This window comes from Theropithecus gelada, chromosome 7a (assembly GCF_003255815.1).
Source record: "Theropithecus gelada isolate Dixy chromosome 7a, Tgel_1.0, whole genome shotgun sequence".
In the NCBI taxonomy this organism is placed as follows: Eukaryota; Metazoa; Chordata; class Mammalia; order Primates; family Cercopithecidae; genus Theropithecus; species Theropithecus gelada.
Window position 1 is genome coordinate 57,319,372 of NC_037674.1, and position 20,426 is coordinate 57,339,797.

Here is a 20,426-nt window from a genome sequence, read left to right on the forward strand (position 1 = left end):
CATAGATTTGTTCATAGTATTCTCTGAGGAATGTTTGTTTGTCTTTGAGATCAGTTATAATGCCATCTTTATTTATTTATATATACATATACATCTGTATATGTGATCTATGTGTTTATGTGATCTATGTACTGTGATGTAAAATGTAAATTCTTACTGTAAGTCAAGATTTTTTTAATTAAAAAAGTTTTTTAAAAATTATTTTTATTTATTTATTTTTTGAGACAGGGTCTCACTCTCTTGCCCAGGCTGGAGTGCAGTGGTGCAATCCTGGCTCACTGCAGCCTTGACTCCCTGGGCTCAGGCAATTCTCCCACTTCAGCCTCCCAAGTAACTGGGATTACAGGCTCCCTCCACCACACCTAGCTAATTTTTGTATTTTTAGTAGAGACAGGGTTTTCACTATATTGGCCAGGCTGGTCTTAAACTCCTGACCTCAAGTGATCTGCCTGCCTCAGCCTCCAAAAGTGCTAGGATTACAGGCATGAGCCACCATGCCCAGCCCTTCTCTTTTTAAATATAGCTAGCTGTCTATCAATCTTATTTATTTTCTTGAAAAAACAATTCTTGGTTTCACTGATCTTTTATATGGATTTTGCACCTCAATTTCATTCAGTTCTTCTCTAATTTTAGTTATATCTTTCCTTCTGTTAGTGTTTGGGTTAGTTTGTTCCTTTTTTGTTCTAATTCCTTTAGGTACAAAGTCAGATTGTTAATTTAAGATCTTTCTGATTTCTCGATGAAGGTGTTTAGGGCTCTAAACTTTCCTCCTAACACTACTTTAGCTGCATCCCAGAGATTTTGGTAAGTTGTATCCCTATTTTCATTAATTTAAAAGAGTTTTTAAAATTTCTGCCTTAATTTCTGTGCTCATCCAGGAGTTATTCAGAAGCAAGTTGTTTAATTTCCACGTATTTATGTAGTTTTGAGAAATCTTCTTGATATTGATTTATATTTTTATTACACTGTACTTTGATAATGTGCTTGGTATGAGTTCAATAACTTATTTGAAGTTATTGAGACTTGCTTTAGGAATTAACATGTGATCTATGTTAGAATATGTTTCACGTGTGGATGAGAAGAATATATTTTCTATGGTTGTTGTATGGAGTTCTATAGATGTCTAGTAGGTCTAACTGGTCAAGTGCTGAGTTTAAGTCCAGAGTGTCTTTACTGGTTTTCTGCCTTGATGATCTGTCTAACGTTGTCAGTGGGGTGCTGTTGCCTCTCACTTTTATTGTATGGTTGTCTAAGTCTTTTTGTAGGCCAAGAAGGACTTGTTGTATGAATCTGGGTGCTCCAATGTTGGGTGCAGTATATATTTAGGATAGTTAAATTTTCTTGTTGGATTGTATCCTTTATTATTATATAATGCCCTTCATTATCCCCTTAATTTTTATTGGGTTAAAGTCTGTTTTAAAGATAGTGACTCCTGTTCTTTTTTGTTTTCCATTTGCATAGTATATCTTTCTTCATCTTGAGTCTACGGGAGCTACATGAGATAGGTCTTTCGAAGTAATAGATGGTTGGGTCTTGTCTTTTTATCCAGCATGCCCCTCTGTGCCTTTTAAATGGGAAGATTTAGCCCATTTACATTTACAAGGTTAGTATTGATATGCATGATTTTGATCCCATCCTCATGTTGTTAGCTGATTGTTATATAGATTTGATTGTGTAGTTGCTTTATAGTGCCTGTGGGCTATGTGCTTAAGTGTGCATTTTGTTTTTTTGTTTTTTTCTTTTTCTTTTTGTTTTGTGGCAGTAGGTGTTGTTCTTTTGATTCCATGTTTGGTATTCCCTTAAGAATCTCATGTAAGACTGGTCTAGTTAAAACAAATTCCATCAGCATTTGCTTGCCTGAGAAGAATTTTAGCTCTCTTTCACTTATGAAGCCTAGTTTGCTTCACTTATAAAGCTTAGTTAGCTATGTGCTTAAGTGTGTTTTCTGTGGTAGCAGGTGTCATCCTTTTAATTCCATGTTTAGCACTCCCGTAAGGACTTCTTGTAAGGCTGGTCTAGTTTAAACAAATTCATTAAGCATTTGCTAGTCTGAGAATGATTTTATTTTTCCTTCACTTATGGAGCTTAGTTTGGCAGGATATGAAATTCTTGGTTGGAATTTCTTTGCTTTGAGAATGCTGAAAATAGGCCCCCAATCTCTTCTGACTTGTAAGGTTTCTGCTGAGAGGTCTGCTGCTGCCTAATAGGGTTCTTTCAGTTTATGATTTACCTTACTCTCTATTTGCCTTTAAGATACATATATTTTTTTGTTTGCATTGACCTTGATGAATCTGATGACTATGTGTCTTGGTGATGGTTGTCTTGTGTAGTATCTAGCCAGGATTCTCTATATTTGTCATATTTGCATATCAACCTCTGTAGCAAAATTGGAGAAATTTTTGTGGACTATATCCTCAAATATATTTTCCAAGGTGCTTATTCTCTCTCCTTTTCTCTCAGGAATACCAATGAATTGTAGATTTGATCTCTTTACATACTCTCATATGTTTTAGAGGTTTTGTTCATTTTTCTTAATTCTTTTTTCTTTTCCTTTATCTGATTGAGCTGATTCAAGGAACCAGTCTTAGAGCTCTGAGAGTCTTTCCTCAGCTTGATCTATTCTGCTGTTGATATTTCTGATTGTAGTATGAAATTTTTGTAGTGAGTCTTTCAGCTCCAGAAGTTCAGTTTGGTTCTTTCTTAAAATGGCTATTTTGTCTTTCAGCTCTTGTATCATTTTACTGGATTTCCTGGATTGATGCGGCTTCAACTTTCTCATGAATCTCAATGAGCTTCCTTGCTATCCAGATTCTGAATTCTATGTCTGTCATTTCAGTCATTTCAGACTGAGCAAAAAACCATTGCTGGGGAACTAGTGGACTCATTTGGAGGTAAGGGGACACTGGCTTTTTAATTTGCCAGAGTTGTAACTAGTTCTTTCTCATCTGCAAGGGTTAGTGTTCCTTTAACTGTGGTGTAAGTTGATTATACTCAGTTGGCTTTGTTTCTGGATGTTTTCAGAGGGTCGGAGCTCTGTACAGGATCTTTATGTGTGGGTGAATTCTTGTGTTTGGTTTCACAGATGCATATATTAGTAAGATAATTTTTGGTGTTGCAGCTCAGTCTGTGATCCAGTAGATGATGTGGAAGAGTGATGGCCAATAGCTAGTCTAATAACCAGTCACACTACTCTTTTGTATTTCCTCATGTTGACAGGTGTGCTCTGCAGTCGGGGGTGGAGACAAATGGCCCCTTCACCAGGTCTGCTCATGAGCCTTGGGGGAGACCCTTTTGATCACCAGTTATGTGCCCATGTTTCTTTCGTTAGGTGTTCTGGGATACAGGGCCCCCTCTGGGAAAGGTTGTAACAGGAAGATGTTCTTTACCGTTTCTGGATTGAACCTCATCCCTTGCCACACTCTGAGGGTGGGGGATCCTCCCTCACTCAAGTGCCAACCACAGATCTTGGCTTTGTATTCCTGAGCTGCTGTACTGTAGCCCTGGGGCACCAGGACATCCCATGGCTCTGTCAGAATCCATTGTTGGATTCTGGCTGCACTGGGGATCCTATGTGCTCCAGATCACCAAGAAAGTACTCAGGTGGAGGAATGCACTCAGGCTGGGCTGAGGAGGCTGTGCTGTGCACCTGCTCCTGCAGGGTGGGTAGGCATGAGCCCTGGGAAGGGCTGGCATGTAGGAAGGCTTGCAGAACAGGTGTGCATCATTCCCAGGGAAGCCAGCCCTGCTCTCTCCTGGCTGGAAGGTCAGCTGGGGCCAGTGCCTTCCAGAGGGGAATAGAGAGTCCTGGGGGATGACCACCTATGACTGCTGTCTGCTGGAGCTGTCCAGTGCACACAAACTCCTCAGCTCCAGGCTGTCCGAAGGCCTGTCTTTGCCTGTTCACTGGGGAGATCCCCCTCCAGCTCCCACATCCTTGTGTGATTCAGGGTCCTCTGTAGCTAGAATCCCAGAGGCTAGTGGCAAGAGTGAGGCATCCTTCAGTTCCCTCACTCACCCCTTTCCCAGGAACTGTTTGGGCCAGGAACTAGCCCTAACAGCGTTTGGGTACCCCTGCAGGGTTCCCAGCTTCCTCCCTCTTCAGCCTCAGCTTCAGCATCACCTCTACCCACCCTTGGCTTTTTCTCTTTGAAGAGCTGCCCAAATTGTGGTGGCTTACTTAATAGTTTGGTCTCTCTCAGTGGGAGCAGCACTTCCTGGCTGCATGTAGTCGGCCATCTTGTTTCCCCCTCCTGCTGTTTTTGAAGAGTGCGCACCCTCCATCCAGCTGGGCAGCATCTGTCTGTCTTAGCAGCAGCAGCAGTAGCAGCAGGAGAAGGAAGACAGTAATGATGAGGCTGCCTACTGAGGACTTCCTATGGGAAGAACCCAAAGCTGCTCCCATCCCTGGCTGCTGAATTGGTCTACTGTGCCTGACACCCCAAGCAGCCCTCCTTACAGCCTTGCAGCTGAGCCTCTTCCAGCCTCCGTCCTCTCCACTGCATGCTAAATAGATTTCTTCAAGGTCAGGTATAGTAAATTGTTGGAGTGGGATTGACACCTAGGTCTGCTTAGGCTGTAAAGCTACAACATGTCACCACTACATGATATGCTATCATTTCTAAAAGAGAATAAGTTTGAGGAAACTAAATATTCAATTCTTGAAGATAGAAAAAAATAACAAAACAAATAAAAGCAAGAAGGAAAAAAGTAGCTAAAGCAGAAATAAATACGTTGGAAATCAAACCCCAAAAAGTAGATGTTTTCTCTGCTTCTAAGAATGAGTCCTTGGAAAGGACTAATAGAACAGATAGCCCTCAGTGAAGATAAAGCAAGGCAAACAGAAGGGGAGGCCAACAGAAATGCAGAACACTAGTTAGGAGAGCATATGCACAGATTTTAGAAAATATTTAAAATTGTGAGTCTGTGATAGACAGCTCTATACTAACAAACCTGAAAATCTGGATGAAAGAGTACTTTTATGACAATGTAAGTGATCAAAATTAACAGAGGAAATTTTTTGGAAATTAAAATAGACCAACCAAGGAAGTAATGGAAAAAGTTTCAAAGAACTACCTAAAGGGGATGCCAGGACCAAAAAATTTTATGAAAAAATATTTCAAGCTTTTAGGACTAGATGTACTTTAAACTATTAAACTATTTCAGAAAGTAAAAGAAATGTCCAGCTTCTCATTGCTCTTTTTATAAAACCTAAGACAACCCAAATGAGATGGCAGACCATTCCTATTTGTGAATATAGATATAAAAGTCCTAAATAAAATGTTAGCAAACTCAATCCACTTATCTATTAAAAGAGATGCATACTGTGATCTAATGGGACTTAAAACAATAACAAAATATAGGTAGCTCAATTGTAAGAAAGGCACTAGTATATTTCTTCATTTTGACAAATCAAAAGAGGAAAGACACCTGATAGTAACAAAGAGCTAAACAAGTATTTAATAAACAACCACCCATTCTTGATGAAAATGCTGCCAAAATTATCATTGGTAATGTGTATTTCCTTAATATGATAAAAAAAATTATGTCTCAATATATTGGTCAATATTCTACATACCAGAAAACACTACAGGAATTTCCATTAATGTCTGGAAAGAGAAACGAAAATCCTGTATTGTCATCATGATTTACTAAGGTTCTAGAAACTTTAGTCAGTAAAATTAGAAAACAAAATGAAATAAGTGACCCAAATATTTGTAAATGAAGCAAGTTTGTTAATGTTCAGAGGTTACATGATTGAAAATTCAAAATAAACTACTGAATAGTTATTAGAATTAATATGAGATCTGCAAGTTTGCAAGTTATGAAGTAAATATACAAAAGTCACTTATGTATATGTAAAGACTAACCAATTAGAAAATATATTTTACAAATAATTCAATTCAAAATAGAAAAAATGTTCAGGAAAAATGTAATTAATCATATTTACAGCCCAAATGAAGAGTATAAAATGTTATTGAAGTCTGAAAAGAAAAATTGAAGGAATATAAAAACAAAACAACAATTAAAAAAAAAAGTCCCTGGATGGGAAGACTTTCTCGCCTAATTCATCTATAAATGCAAAGCAATTCCAATAAAAATTTCCACCAGACATTTTAGAACCTGATAAAATTACTTCACAATTACTAGCTGACAAAAAATTAAGCATAAATTTCTATTTTGTTCCTGCAAATAGAAAGTCTTTATTTTTCTTATCATAATTGTGACATGATTATTGTAAAAAGAAATCAAGTGTAGGAAATTACACAGAAAGGAAAGACTCCTTGTAAATATCATCCCCTAGCACCTTGCTGTACCTTCCCAAAAAGTTATCAATAGTTTGATTTTATTGATGCAAGTAAGTTATTTGTAAATAAAACTCAACTCCAGCTATTTTGTGGTTTTTCAGCTTTACAATATATTGCAGACTTATTTCCAAATCTATATATGTATCTATTTTATTTTTGTGATTGGCTGCATGGTATTTCATCATACAAATGTATCATAATATATTTAATAAAATCTCCCATTCATATACATTTAGAATTTTTTTTCTCCTCTTTTACTGTTTTCTGAGTAGCTTTTTTTTTTTTTTTTTAATCTATGCTATGTGCAAGGCAATAAGCTAAGTATCTCTCAGAATTATTTTCTTTAGCCTTCACGGTTGTTAGCATTGTTATCTCCAAGCCATAAAGGTGTTAAATACTTTGCTTAAGTTGTCCAGATACTAAGCAACAGATCTGGCATACAGGGCAAGGTCAATTTCAGAGTCTAAGCCTTTAAGCAGTATGTTTATAATCCTGCTTGTCCATCCTCCCAATTATTAACAATTATTAATTAACAACACTGTAGCTTTGTGCAGTTGACCTCTCATTTCATTCTGCAATGACATTGACTGAGTGCATCCTAAGTGTGAAGTCCTGCTCTGGGCACAGGGATTCCATGAGGAATGAGCTTTAGCCAGTCTCTCAAGAACAATGATGGGTGGATATGCCCTTATTTATCTGGGTGGAAACGCCTTTATTTATCTAGCTCCTTCTTGAGATTAACTATATAGTAGGCCTTTACCATATTGGAGGTAATATATACTGAGTGGGAAATCCCTTTTCTGACTTATCCTGTGCCCCAGGGGCCTGGATCTTGTTGAGGCCATCCTGATGCCCCACTCATGCCTGTGCACTGATGGTTAGGTTCTCCTTCCAGGATGCTGAAAGTGCAGTGGTCCCTGTGAGGGGCTTCTCCAGGGTCTCAAGGACTTTTCTGAGGAGCAGCATTGAAAATCTTCCCTGACGACTCTTGACTTGTCTTCTACTCTGAGGTTAGCCCACTGTGGCTCCTTGTCACTCTGATGTTGGTTGGTTACCTGGAGTCCATCATTCTGTTGTCCTAGTTGAGATGGTTTCCTTGAGAACACTTCATATGTTGTTGGTCCTGGAAAAGTCTGTTGGAAAGGGCCTCTGAAACACTCGTCTGCCATTCATTCACTGAACATGCCGAATGCCCCTTCTTTGTGTCAACCCCCATCAAAGCTTTGGGGACCAAAAATTAATGAGACTATATCTATCTCTCCTCTCTAGGAGGTAACAGTATAGAGGAAGAAAGACGACAGATATGAAACTAACTTCAACACAACTTGCTTAAATTACCAGTTGGGAAACTGAGGCCCAGAGACACTGTCTTCCTAGTCCTCTGTACAGTGTATAGTGACATACACAGAACTACTCCCAGCTGCAGATCCAATGGAATCCTATTAAAGATACTCCTTTTTTTTTGAGACAGGGTCTCATTGTTGCCCAGGCTGGAGTGCAGTGCTGTGATTTTGTCTCACTGCAACCTCCACCTCCCAGGCTCAAGCAATCTCTCCATCTCAGCCTCCTGAGTAGCTGGGACCACAAGCACATGCCGCCATGCTGGCTAATTTTTTTTTTTTTTTTTTTTTGTATTTTTGGTAGAGATGGGGTTTCACCAGGTTGGCCGGGCTGCCCTTGAACTCCTGAGCTCAAGCAAATCACCTGCCTTGGCATCCCAAAGTGTTGGGATTACAGGCGTGAGCCACTGTACCCCACCTAAGATATTCTTTTAGAAAGAGAAAGAACAATACATTTCTTCATTCCTTATCATTGAGTTATTCTTTAATTGACAAAGACAAAAATTATCCCCTGGGCTAGAGTGACCAAACTTTAAAAATTGCCTTTGATATAGGACACTGTTGGAGAATTCAGCAATTTGAAACACATTTTACCAGCTAGTTCTCCTTTCTCCATATAGGTATTTACCCTCCCAAAGATCTCCAGTGAGTTAAATGTATTTTATCCAGATGGAAATACTGTGGCCTTTCCTCCGGTGGGTTAGCTTTACCTAGCACAAAAACAGGCACTTGACAGTTTCTCAACAAGTGCTTGCTGAATGAAATAAAATAAAGTAAAATAAAATAAAATAAACCCATAAAGGAAGGAAGGAAGGAAGGAAGGAAGGAAGGAAGGAAGGAAGGAAGGAAGGAAGGAGGAGGAAGGGAGGGACAGACTAACTGATCCTGCTTCACAGCACATATTCTGCAATTTTTTGAACTTCTTTAAAGGGGAGGAACTATCCATTTATTTTCAATTCAGCTCTATCCTTTTGGCTCTGCATTTTCTAAATAAATGACAGCTCTGCCATGGTAAAAACATATACTGATAACTATGATGATGAGTCAGTCCTGTCCCACTTTTTTTGGCACAGTGTCCTTACCCTTATAAGATGTGATGGGGAGACCCCTTCCAGAGCTAGTATTCTGTGGAAGATAGAACTAAAGAGCAAATACACTAGCCCAGTTGGGGAGACATGGGAAAGCCTTCAGGGAGTTGGAGAACAGTTTTCTAGGGAGTTGCAGAACTTCTCAGTTTTTCTGCTGGGAATTAAAAGCAACTGATCGCATTAGCTTAGCCATGTTAGAAACCTTCATTGTGCATCCTCTCCCCACGCCCTGGAATCCTCTGGAGAAGACCCACAAGGCTGTCTTGTGGAGGGTCCACCAGAGGCAGAGAAAATCTGGCAAGAGTTTGACAAGTTGTCATAGAGCCTGGGGAAAAATAAGGGAAAGCTCATTAGTTCCAACCTTTTGAAGGCAGCTGGACTGGAGGACTGGCACAGGCTTGCCCCCAAGCTCTGCTGACATTCGGTTCCTTTAGGGAGCAATAGCTGGTTCCAATGTCCTGAGCTCAATTACTGAAACTAAGATGAACCATGTGACCACAGCACTGTGTTTTCAATTATTCTCTCTCCCTTCCTCTCTCTCGGTGCCAGGCCTGGAGGGAAGGCAATCTCCCACAGAAGTCCAATTCTGGCTTCTCCGCTACAGCTCTTTTGCAATTGTTCTCTTCTTCCTTAAAAAAAAAATTTCCATAATGACAAGGCTCATTTTGAAAACTGCCTTCACTCTTAACCAAAGGATTAATTCCTTGCCCCCTGGTTCATTGCCATCTCCCATCCCATGGGCCCTGCCATCCCACATGAGAGCCTAGGTTATGAAAGTGGTGATTCTCTTCAGAATAACTTATTTTTTCAAAGCTGTCGGTACTCATCAGACACTCCTGCAAATGGTACATTGGGATTAGCACAGTTTCCACAAAGGAATTTGATTCCTCTGTTCTCTTAAATGCTACATGCAGCCAACTATTCCACCACTGAGTGAAGCACACAACCTTACACCTAGCCCCAAAGGTCCCCAAATTTTTTTTGGTCCTGGAAAATGCCCAGTGAGTGACCTCGCTATTGCTGGGACAGTTATTGCACATTGGAAGAGGAGGTAGAAGAGAAAGGGAATCGGGTTTGCATTCCAAGAACCCGTGCAGACTGTGGCAATTCTTGGTGGGACAAGAATGCAAGAGGCTGTTATACGAGAGCCTGGCACTGGGGCATGGAGGGGGTAGAGTTGAGGCCTTGACTGGCTATGACTGGCTTCTCTCCTAGGCTTGGGGTGGGATAGGAGAGTTTCAAAAATCCTCTTGGCCCTTGGATGTCACTGTTTTCCATGCTTTATGCCAGCAACGGCAGAGAGAAGAGCCACTATTCCAGGAGGGTTTTTTTTTAAAAAAAGCAAAAAGAAGAGTCTATTTGTGTGCATAACTGCATAGGTTGATGTGGTTTCAGACATGGCTGGATCTGGATGCTCATGTCTGAACTCAGTCCCTCTCAGATTTTCTCTCTGTCCTCCTTCTTTATCTCTGTCTCTCTCCCCACCTCTATGAGTTCTGTACCTTCTGTGTTGGCTTCACTCACAGGCATCCCCTCTGGGGATGGTGGACCTCAGCATCCCCATGTTTATATCTTTCCTGTTTAGCACCAGCAAAGTCTGGAAGGATTTTAACACAGCAATGATTATCTTACAAATTTCCAAATGCCTAATGGACCAGTGTTAGCTGTGACCAACACACACACACACACACACGCACATACACACACACATCTTTCCCCATGAAACCCTGGTGAACTATGGGAACTCCTAAGGAACTGATCAAAATGGAAAGAAGTTTGGATCCATTAATATTTATAGCGACATTGGTGTGGAGAGTCACTAGTTTTGGGAACTGGAATTGGCAGGATGCAGAGAAACTCTTGGGTTGGGGATGGGGGCAGAGGAACATTCACAATCTGCATTTGGAAGATGACATCTGGAACTAAAGGCAATAATGAGGTAAAAGAGAAAACTACTCTAAAAGCTTGAAACCTATGTCGTCTTCTGCCAGTGGATCTGAGCATTGATATACTGGTTAACAAATCCTCTAAAATGCAGCAAGTTTTTTAACCAAGCAGACTGTGACCTCTGGACTTCGGTTCATGGCTGTGGGGTTTGTAAAAGACAGACCTGACACAACAGTTTCAGTGGCTGTAGGGAAAGGAAGCAGACTCTGGGCTGAGGCTTGAAGAGGAGGTAAGCATGAGGGGAGGAAGTACAAAGTGCAGAGCATTTGCTCAAGAAGACATGAAGGGGATAAATGAAAAGCAAGTGACAAGAGGAGGACATGGAGTTAATATGTAGTGTTTGAAAGACAGAAAAGGTTTGAGTGTGTTTATGTCCTGAGGATAAAGATCCAGCACAGAGGAAGTGATTGAGGCTAAAGGTGAGAAAGGCAATAGTCAATGAGAAGGTAGAGCCAGGGTAAAGCATGCAGGCTTCAGAGACAGATTTCCTGGTTTGATTCCTGCTTTTACTGAGTCCTAGCTATGTGATCTTGAGAAAGTCACCTAACCGCCCTGTGCCTTAGTATCTCTTCTGTAAAATGAGGATATTGATGGAGCCTACCATAGAGTTTATGAGAACTAAATAGTAAAGCAATGAGAACAATGCCTGGCACACCATAGTGAAGTTTTCAAACAGACATTGTTGGAAATGTGTTATCAAGCTGATTAGTGAAACAGTACTACTGTTGACCAGAGCTGGCGGCCCAGTTGGTGGCCGTGAATGTTTCATGGTACCAATCTGTTCAGGAGTGAGAGTGTCTCCTTCAAGGCTTAGAGACCCACAGTCAGGCATGAACTCTGCAGAGGCTTGGATTTGTCTGTGATTGGGGTTTTACTATCATTTGAGATGGAAGGACATACAGTACAAAACTTAGGCATGTTGATAAGAGGGTGCTTAATAAAATGGATCAACGCTGAAATAATTTATACTAAAGCATCAAGCACAGTGCCTGATATATTGTAGACTTTCAATCAATCATTCACTCATTTTTGTTTGTTGCTATTGATTGCTGGGATGGTTGGTGAATAAATTGATAAAATCAAAGAGCTAATACAGAAAACAATAAATGTATGCAATGTGAGTATTGAAAAACAGTCTACTGTTAGGCAGAAATTCTCTTCGGAGGATATGTGAAAGGGTTTTGATGTAATGAAATGTTATTAGGTCTCTGCTATTCCTTATTCAATACTGGATGTGCACAAACAGCAGTACCAATGGGCCAAGAGCATCCCACAATTTGTTGTTCTGGCGACAGCCTCTCTTTTGTGGCTTGGGCCTGAGTCAGAACTTTTTAGGATACAGCATCAGGGCCTCTTTCACCACCTGCTTCATGGAAACTGAATCCATGGGAGGCTCCTCTTGGCAAAGCTGAGCCGGGCTCTTGGCCTGACTGGAAAGCCTATCTTTGGTCTGTCTGGCTGTGAGAGTTTGACCCAGTGTGGGTAGGTGATGAAGCAGGAGCCCCTGGGCTTGACTGTGACTCTGGCCAAGTGTTTGACTTTAGGCCTGGAGAAAGGCACTCATGTTTGCTGGGAACCTGTTATGTGCTCATCCCTTTAGCAGGCATTTGCCAAGTGTCACCTTCTTTTATGCTCACATCAACTCTGGCAGGTCAGTGTTAGGTAAGACTTCCAACCTTCTTAGCCTTGGGTTCTTCATCTGTCAATGGAAGACATAAGACATCAGTGGTCTTCAAACTCATCTCCATGGATTCTGGGGTTTCTTTGGAGATGCCATGGGAGTTACCAAGGGTGGAGTTACCTAGGGGACCAGGGAAGTGGAACTTAGTCTTCGGTTTTCCCATCTTTGGTCTGCTCTATAGACTGGAGTTCACTGTACACTTTTGTTTAAAGAATGGCTTCCAAGTTTAAAAACTTCACAAAGCACTGGCCTCTATGATCCCTAAACTGTCTCCTGTGACTGATTACTGGCTCTTCTGCTAGTGCCTTGTGTTGGTACTTCCCCTCTCTGCACCTCAGTTCCCCCATCTGTAGAATGAGAAGTTCTGGGGCTAGGTCTCCATGATACTGGGAGTGGAGTGGGTGTTAACTGCTTGGGTTAACTGAGCCCCATTTGGCTGGCACACTGGAAGGGCCAGTGATCTTAAAGGATGATCTGCCCATCTGTCCTGCTTCATGGGCACCAAGAACCTGTGGCTCAGATCCAGGACTCGTGCAGCTCCACTTGTCAGCAGCAAGTCACATTGCTTCTTCCCATTTCCTCTTTCCTCTAGGGACTCATGAAGTGGCAGCTAAGCCCTGTCCAGTGGCCACCCGTCAACCAAGGGCCAGAGACCAGGAAAGGAAGAAAGGCAGCTTCACTTCCTCTTTGAGGATGGAGTCACACAGCCGCACGGGAAAGAGCAGAAAATCCACAAAATTTCGGTCCATCTCCAGGTCCCTGATGCTCTGTAATGCTAAGACCAGTGACGATGGCTCTAGCCCTGATGAGAAATATCCTGATCCCTTTGAGATTTCCTTGGCCCAGGGCAAGGAGGGAATTTTCCACTCATCTGCGCAGCTGGCAGACACATCGGAGGCTGGGCCCAGCAGCATTCCTGATCTAGCACTGGCCTCTGAGGCTGCTCAAATCCAAGTAGCTGGGAATGATCGAGGCAAGACCTGTAGGAGGATATTCTTCATGAAGGTATGCCTAGGCTTTGCAGGCCTGAAAGAGCTTGCAGTTGGTTTCTGGTGCTGTGAATTAAAGTCTTTGAATCCATTTATTCAAAAATCAGGAAGCTGCAGAGTTGTAATTCTGAAAGAGAGCAAGGAAAAAGTTGAGGTAGGGCCCACTGGAACTATAACAATGAGCATGGGAGTGAATCAGGCTCAGTTAACACTCTTGCTTGAGAGGTTCAGGAAAGCACTATTTCACTCTAAGGTAAACTGAGCCTAGATCCCTGATGGAAAATGCCAGATGCAGTAGTCAATACACTGGGAAGCTCTCATCTCTAGACAGGTACTATAGAACATACCACAGGCAGGTCAAATCACATCTTTCTTGTAGACTTGTAGAAACAGACTTACAGGGCCTGGGCAGATGAGGAGGCCTTTTGGCAAGCAAGGTAAGGGGTGCCAGATGAGTGAGTTTGTTCCCTGAATGCTGACTGTGAACATTTTCCAGGTGTCCGCTCCCATTTTCAACATAGGTGTAGATGCTGAAGGTGGCAAGTGTAGCCATCAATAAGGGAGCGGGAAATAAGCAGTGTTTGGGGACCTGCCAGAATTCAGAATGTTTTCCTTTCTATTATATCATATTTCAATTTTTGTCATCATAATGAGATGGAGATTGCGGAATAGCAGAAATCTAGACTGATTAAAAGATTTTGATGTCAAACTATTCCCTATCAAGTGTTGTGCCTTCTGTGAAAGGTGAGATTTCTCAAGGGTCCAAATGGCCCTGAACCATGGGGTCAGTGCTGCCAACTCAGTGATGAGCCAACGTAGAGACATTTCTCCTATAGCCTACTGCCAGGCTATGAATATAAATAGGGAAGGCATTCTAATACCTTTGAAAAGGGTCTGTCACGTCTGTACAGCTTGCCTTCTTCAGGAGGGAAATCACTATTTAATATACATAATGAACAACATTTCTGTTAAGGGCCTTAAGGATTGCACAGCATCCTTAAGGGCCTCACCCAGCCCAGTGTGCTCTGTAACCCATGATATGACTTCTATTAATATGTCCTGCACTCACTTAATAGGGTAGAAGGAGAAGCCAGCAGCCCAGTGGGTTTGGGGGAGGCTCACCAGGCTCCCAGGCTGCCATTAATGATGTGAAAAAATCCAATCCACCAACTGAGAGTCAAATTTATTAGTGACATTATGAATGTATCTAGATTAGCGCTTACCTAAATGAAATTCAAAAATTATTTCAAGACCTCAGCAGAATTCTAGAATGGATTATTCACATGCTTCCATTTAATATCATAGGTATTTCCTGGGCACCTATTATCTGCAAGGCACGGTGGGGGTCCAGTCTCTGCTCTGAAATAACTTACTTAAAATAGAGTAAAAAATACAGTACAAGATGGGTGTAGGAGGGCTGTGGGAGGCTCAAAGGAAAAAGGGAGCACGTCTCTGGGGGTGCTGTCATTCCTTCCTTCATTCAGTAAATACTTAAGCCAGGCATGGGAGTGAGCAAAACAGACCCAGTCCTTGCCCTGTTGCAACTTTTATTCTGATTTGGGGATACAGATAATAACAACTTGATATATAATATTATATTAAATACTGAAGGACTATGAAGAAATATTAAGCAGGATAAGGGGATATAGAGTGATGAGGAGGGGTTACTGCTTTTTTTTTTTTTTTTGGAAAAGGTAATCACAAAGCCTTCCCTAAAGATGTGACATTTTGGCAAGGACCTGAATGAAGTGGAGGGGTGTGTCACATGACCACCTGGGGAAGGGCATTCCAGGCAGTGGGAACAGCATGTGCAAAGACAGGAAGCAAGAATGTGGTTGGGAGCATCAAGGAGACCAGTATGCCTGGGGTAAAGAGGAAAGAGGAGGATGGTAGAAGACCAAGTTGAGGTGGCAGCCAGGGACCGGAACAAGGGCTGTGGCAAGGACTTGGAATTTTATTCTACGAAGGATGGGAAGCCATTGGAGGATTTTGAGTAGGAAAGTGACATGCTCAGATTGGTGCTTTAAAAGGAGCACTCTGACTACTGAGTGGAGAATGGAGTGAAACCAGTTGCGGGGACTGCAGCAATAACCCAGGCCAGAAATGATGTGACTTGGACTGAGGTGGTGTGGGTAGAGGCACTGAGAATGGCCAAGGTAGGGATTTGTTGATGCAAGGATGTAGCATGTGAGAGAATGAGAGAAGTAAACTTCAACTGCAAGTTTCAGCCTGAGCACCTGGGGGTAGAAGTTTCAGCTTGAGCACCTGGGGGTAGTAGTGGAAGGAGGTGCCCTGTCCCAACCTGCAAAACAGGAGAGGCTGGAAAAATGGTCAGTAAAATGGTGAGTTGTGCTCTTAAGGGTGTGCAATTATATTAAGCAGGGGTGGATGGGAGAGAATTCCAGGTGAAGGGACATGCGTCTGCAAAGACAGGAGAGGAGAAGTCTGAATGCTTATGCTGGGGCCTCTGGGCACAGGTGAGCATGTCTGTCACTCTGTCCTTGTACCTATTCCACGGCAGGAGACCAGATACTTGGGAATGGCTAGATGGCACGGGGAAGCAGTGGGCATGGGGAGGGACCTGGGCAGGGGAAAGAACAAACTTCACCTTTTCATCTCTTTGTGATTCACATGTGCACCACTTTTTTTTTTTTTTTTTTGAGACGGAGTCTTGCTCTGTCACCCAGGCTAGAGTGCAGTGGCGCGATCTCAGCTCTCTGCAACCTCTGCCTCCTGGATTCAAGCGATTCTCCTGCCTCAGCCTCCAGTGTAGCTGGGACTACAGGAGCCTGCCACTATGCCCAGCTAATTTTTAAAAATATTTTTAGTAGAGATGGGGTTTCACCATGTTGGCTGAGCTGGTTTCAAACTCCTGACCTCAAGTGATCTGCCCGCCTTGGCCTCCCAAAGTGCTTGGATTACTGGCATGAGCCACCACACCCAGTCCGTATTTTGGTTTAAAAAATGTTTTCACAACTCTTATCTCATTGTCTTCCTTTCCCCCAAACCTTGGGAGGAAGGTAGTAGAATATGTTAATGATGCATATTATCAAATATACATATACTAATATAATAATAGCAGTATTACTATTTCTGTAGGGCAATATGGCACAGGGGTTAGTGGTGTGGGCTCATTAATCTGACTGCCTAGGTTGTTTCTCAGTGACTAGCTGTGTAATCCTAGACAATCCGCTTTACCTCTCTGTGCCTCAGTTTTCTCACCTGTTAAATGGAGAATGTTAAAAATAGTATATATCTCATATGGATTTTATAAGGATGATATTATAGGCACTTACATGAGAAAATTCACCTAAAACAGAACAGTGCGCACAGTAATTGCTTGATAGATATTATGATGATTATTATTTCTATTTTAGCATGAGGGCACTAATTCTGAGGAATTAAGCACTCAATGAATTCAATCACATTTATGGAGTCCCTTCAGTGTGCTAGACAGTGTGCAAGAGTTATAGTTGACGGTGCTCAGAGGATAATGATGAAGACAGGGACAAACCAGATCATTCTTATCTTTGATGTGGCCAAAGTGCAGGCACAGACATGTCAGGGAAATCATGGGTACACTGGAGAGGGCAGACAGTGTGGGGAGGGGCGTCCTGGGGCAGGTGGCTGTTGAAAGCAGGATATTCCAGGAAACCAGTCTGGATGGTGGTAAGAGGTGGGAATGGGCAGAGGGATATGGGCTTGCAGGAGCTCACAGAGGCTTAGAAGAATTTGCTGGGGGTGGCGGAAGAGGTGATGAGCACGGTGAAGTCAAGTTTGAGGCAGGGATGAACTGGGACAACAGAGAGGGGCGTTGTCCGGTTCAGAACCTGAGATCTCTTGTTCTTTTTTTTTAAGGAGCACAAGTGATCCTTAAAGATCCAAGAGTGAATTCTAAGCAAGGGAGGGTTTCATTTGTCTAAGCAAGTCCTGCGATCAAAGGTGCCAGGTCAGCAAGGTCAAAGGCGACAGCAGGTCTCCTCATATCCTTTCTGGAGAAGCTCAGAGTACTCAATAGCCCACTCACTTCTCCCTTCTCGCAGGGACACTTTAGTCCATGCCCTGCCTGCCTCCCTCCCTGCCTCCCCTCGCCAGAGTGGCCCTGCACCCAGACGTGACTCAGTTGGCCCAGATGAACTCTGCAGGTTCCAGCAATGCCATGGTTACACTGATTTCAAAACAACATCTGGAATGAGGCTCTGTGACGTTAGCCTCTCCTCTGGAAACGCCTAATATAAAAATTAAAGAAGAGGAAGTTATATAAACAGCCAACTTTTTTTTTTTTAAAGCCTTATTGGATGGGTTGTATTTGGCCCAGACAAGACTGGGTAAATTAATGCCCCAGGATGTGCCAAAGTGGGGCATGGACATGAAGAATTCAAACTAATTACGCATTTGAATCTGTATTGTGCATTAAAGTACTGATTAGGGCTTTTTGCTCTGGGGGAGCTTCTAGACCCCAGAAGATGAATTCAAATGGAAGAATGTCAAAAGGCAGCCTTCCTAAGTTAACAAACAAAAACAAATACAATTTATCCGACTTAGAACTTTGAAAGAAGGAATACAGGGACTCACTGGCTACTCCAGCCCCTGTCTGTTTTCAAATGCGAAGAGTATTTTTAAATGCCCTTTAAGTAGGATGTTAAGGCCAAATGGAAGGCAGCTTAGTTAGAGGGAGTGAAAGCTCAAACTCTCCCTCTCCTCTTTCCTCTCTTCCTTCTCCTTGCTTCCTTATTTCTTTCTCTTTTTTCAGACATTGGCAGGCACCTGGTATGTGCTATCCTCTGGAGATAAAGAAATAGATTTGATATTATACCCTCAGGAAACTTGCAGTCTAGAGAAGGGGGCAGGTATAAGCATAGTTAATCCTGTCCCTTGTGTCTTCCCCAACCTGAATGGCATTCCTTACTGTTTTCTTAAGGAAAGGACTCATCCAGAGAATGAGTAGTGGAAGAATTATATCCTACAAAGAGACTTCTAGGTTACCTCTCATTTCCCTGGAACATTCCACAATAGTAGGATTTACACCCTTCATTATGGAGCTTCCCTAGAAGGAATGGGTCCAGCTAAGACTTCTGTGAAATCTAAGCAATCTTAGAAACGAGCAAATGAGCTCTGGTCAAGCTATCTCCTGTCCACTCCTCCAGGAGGCTCAGTATACATGGGTGGTGGACAAAGGTAGGATTCCCTGGAGAGTTAAAGGGCATCAGAGCATGGGGGGTGCAGGTGAAGATGGAGGTGAAAATGCAAAGGGAGACAGTGGAGGAAGAGGAGAGAAAGCTGGAGGTAGGAGTGAGAGGGATCACTCCTACATCTCAGAAGTCAAACCTGGCCCCGGATTCACAAATAAATCATTTTCTGGCTGGGCACAGTGGCTCACGCCTGTAATCCCAGAATTTTGGGAGGCTGAGGTAGGTGGATCTCTTGAACCCAAGGAGGTTTTGAGACCAGCCTGGGCAACATAACAATATAACATAATATAACAATAACATAACATAGCAACATAACATAACAATACCTTGTCTCTGAAAAAAGGAAGGCAAGCAGGCGGGCAGGAAGGGAGAGGAGAGGAGGGCAGGGAAGGGGAGGGAAAGGAGGGGAGATTACCCGAACATGGGTCTCTCTCTCTCTCTCTCTCTCTCTCTGTCTCTGTCTCTTAAAACAGAGTCTTGCTTTATCACCCAGGCTGGGATGCAATGACATGAACATGGGCTCACCACAACCTCAACCTCCCAGGCTCAAGTGATCCCCCGTTTCAGCCTCCTGAGTAGTTGGGACAACAGGTGCAAGCCACCATGTCTGGCTAATATTTGTATTTTTTGTAGAGGTGGGGTTTCACCATATTGCGCAGGCTGGTCTCGAACTTCTGCACTCAAGCAATCCACTCACCTTGGCCTCCTACGGTGCTGGAATTACAAGAGTGAGTCACCCTGCTCAGCCTACCCCAAGGTCATAAAGATATTTTTTCATGTTTTTTCTAGAAGCTTCGTTGTTTTGTCTTTCACATTTGGATCTTTAATTCACATTAAGTAAATTTTTGTATATGTTGTGAGTTAGCTGCTAACTTTTCTCCTACATGAATATCCAAAGAAGTCAACACCATTTTTTGGAAATCCTGTCCTCACCCCACTGCATAGCAGTGTCATCTCTTTTATAAGTTAAGGATCAAATATGTATAGGTCTATTTATGGTTTCTCTATTCTGATCTATTAGTCTTTTATTTTTCCTATTTTTGCACAGTTCAATTTACTGAAGCTTTCTAATAAGTTTTATGATATTTGGTCAGTAAGTCCTCCGCATTTGTTCTTAAAACTAGACTTGGTTTTTCCGTTGGAATTATTGAAATTGCATTGGCTTTACAGATCAATCTGAAGAAGACTGACATCTTTACAGTACTTAATATTCCAATCCCTTTACATGATATATTTCTGCAAAGTTTGACTGGATATTTGTTGTTGTTGTTGTTGTTTATTTTTCAGCATACCCAATCATTACCTACCATTTTTGAATAAGCAGAACTCTATTTCTCCCCTTCCAATTTTTGTACTTTTTCCCCCTTTATTTTACAGGTTAGGGCCTACAGTGCAATGTCGAATAGAAGTGGTGATAACAGGCATCCTTGTCTCATTCCTAATCTCAAGGGAAAAGTTTCATTATTATTATGTCAGTAAGTAGTTTTTTTGTAGCTACCCTTCATTGGATTAAGGAAGTTTCCTCTGTTCACAGTTGGCAGAGGTTTTATTTTGCCCCCTACCCTCACCCCTAAAATGAATTGTTGAATTTTGTGAAATGATTTTTTTCTGCATTTGTTGAGATGCTCATATGGAGTTTTATACTTTTCTTGTTAATGGAGTGAATTGCACCAATTGACTTTTTTGAATGTTGAAACAACTTTGCTGGAATAAACTCAATTTAGCTATGATGTATTGTCCTTTTAATATAACTCTGGATTTGATATGCTAATATTTTGTTAGTAATTGTTGCCACTTGTGTTTATGAGAGAGATAACCTAAAAATTTCCTTTCTGGTAATGTTTTGGTCTGGTTTTCAAACTATAGGTATTTTGACCTCATGAA

At 42.0% G+C, this 20,426-nt stretch overlaps 1 protein-coding gene across 2 annotated transcripts in view; it reads left to right on the forward strand.

The window, feature by feature from the left end:
• IL16 (interleukin 16) overlaps positions 1 to 20,426 on the forward strand; it is a 136,586-nt gene that overhangs the window by 28,897 nt on the left and 87,263 nt on the right. For both annotated transcript variants that reach the window (XM_025390532.1, XM_025390533.1), the window contains exon 2: positions 12,954 to 13,366. In XM_025390532.1, coding sequence (XP_025246317.1) covers positions 12,954 to 13,366 — 413 coding nt within the window. The remainder of the gene's footprint in view (positions 1 to 12,953; positions 13,367 to 20,426) is intronic.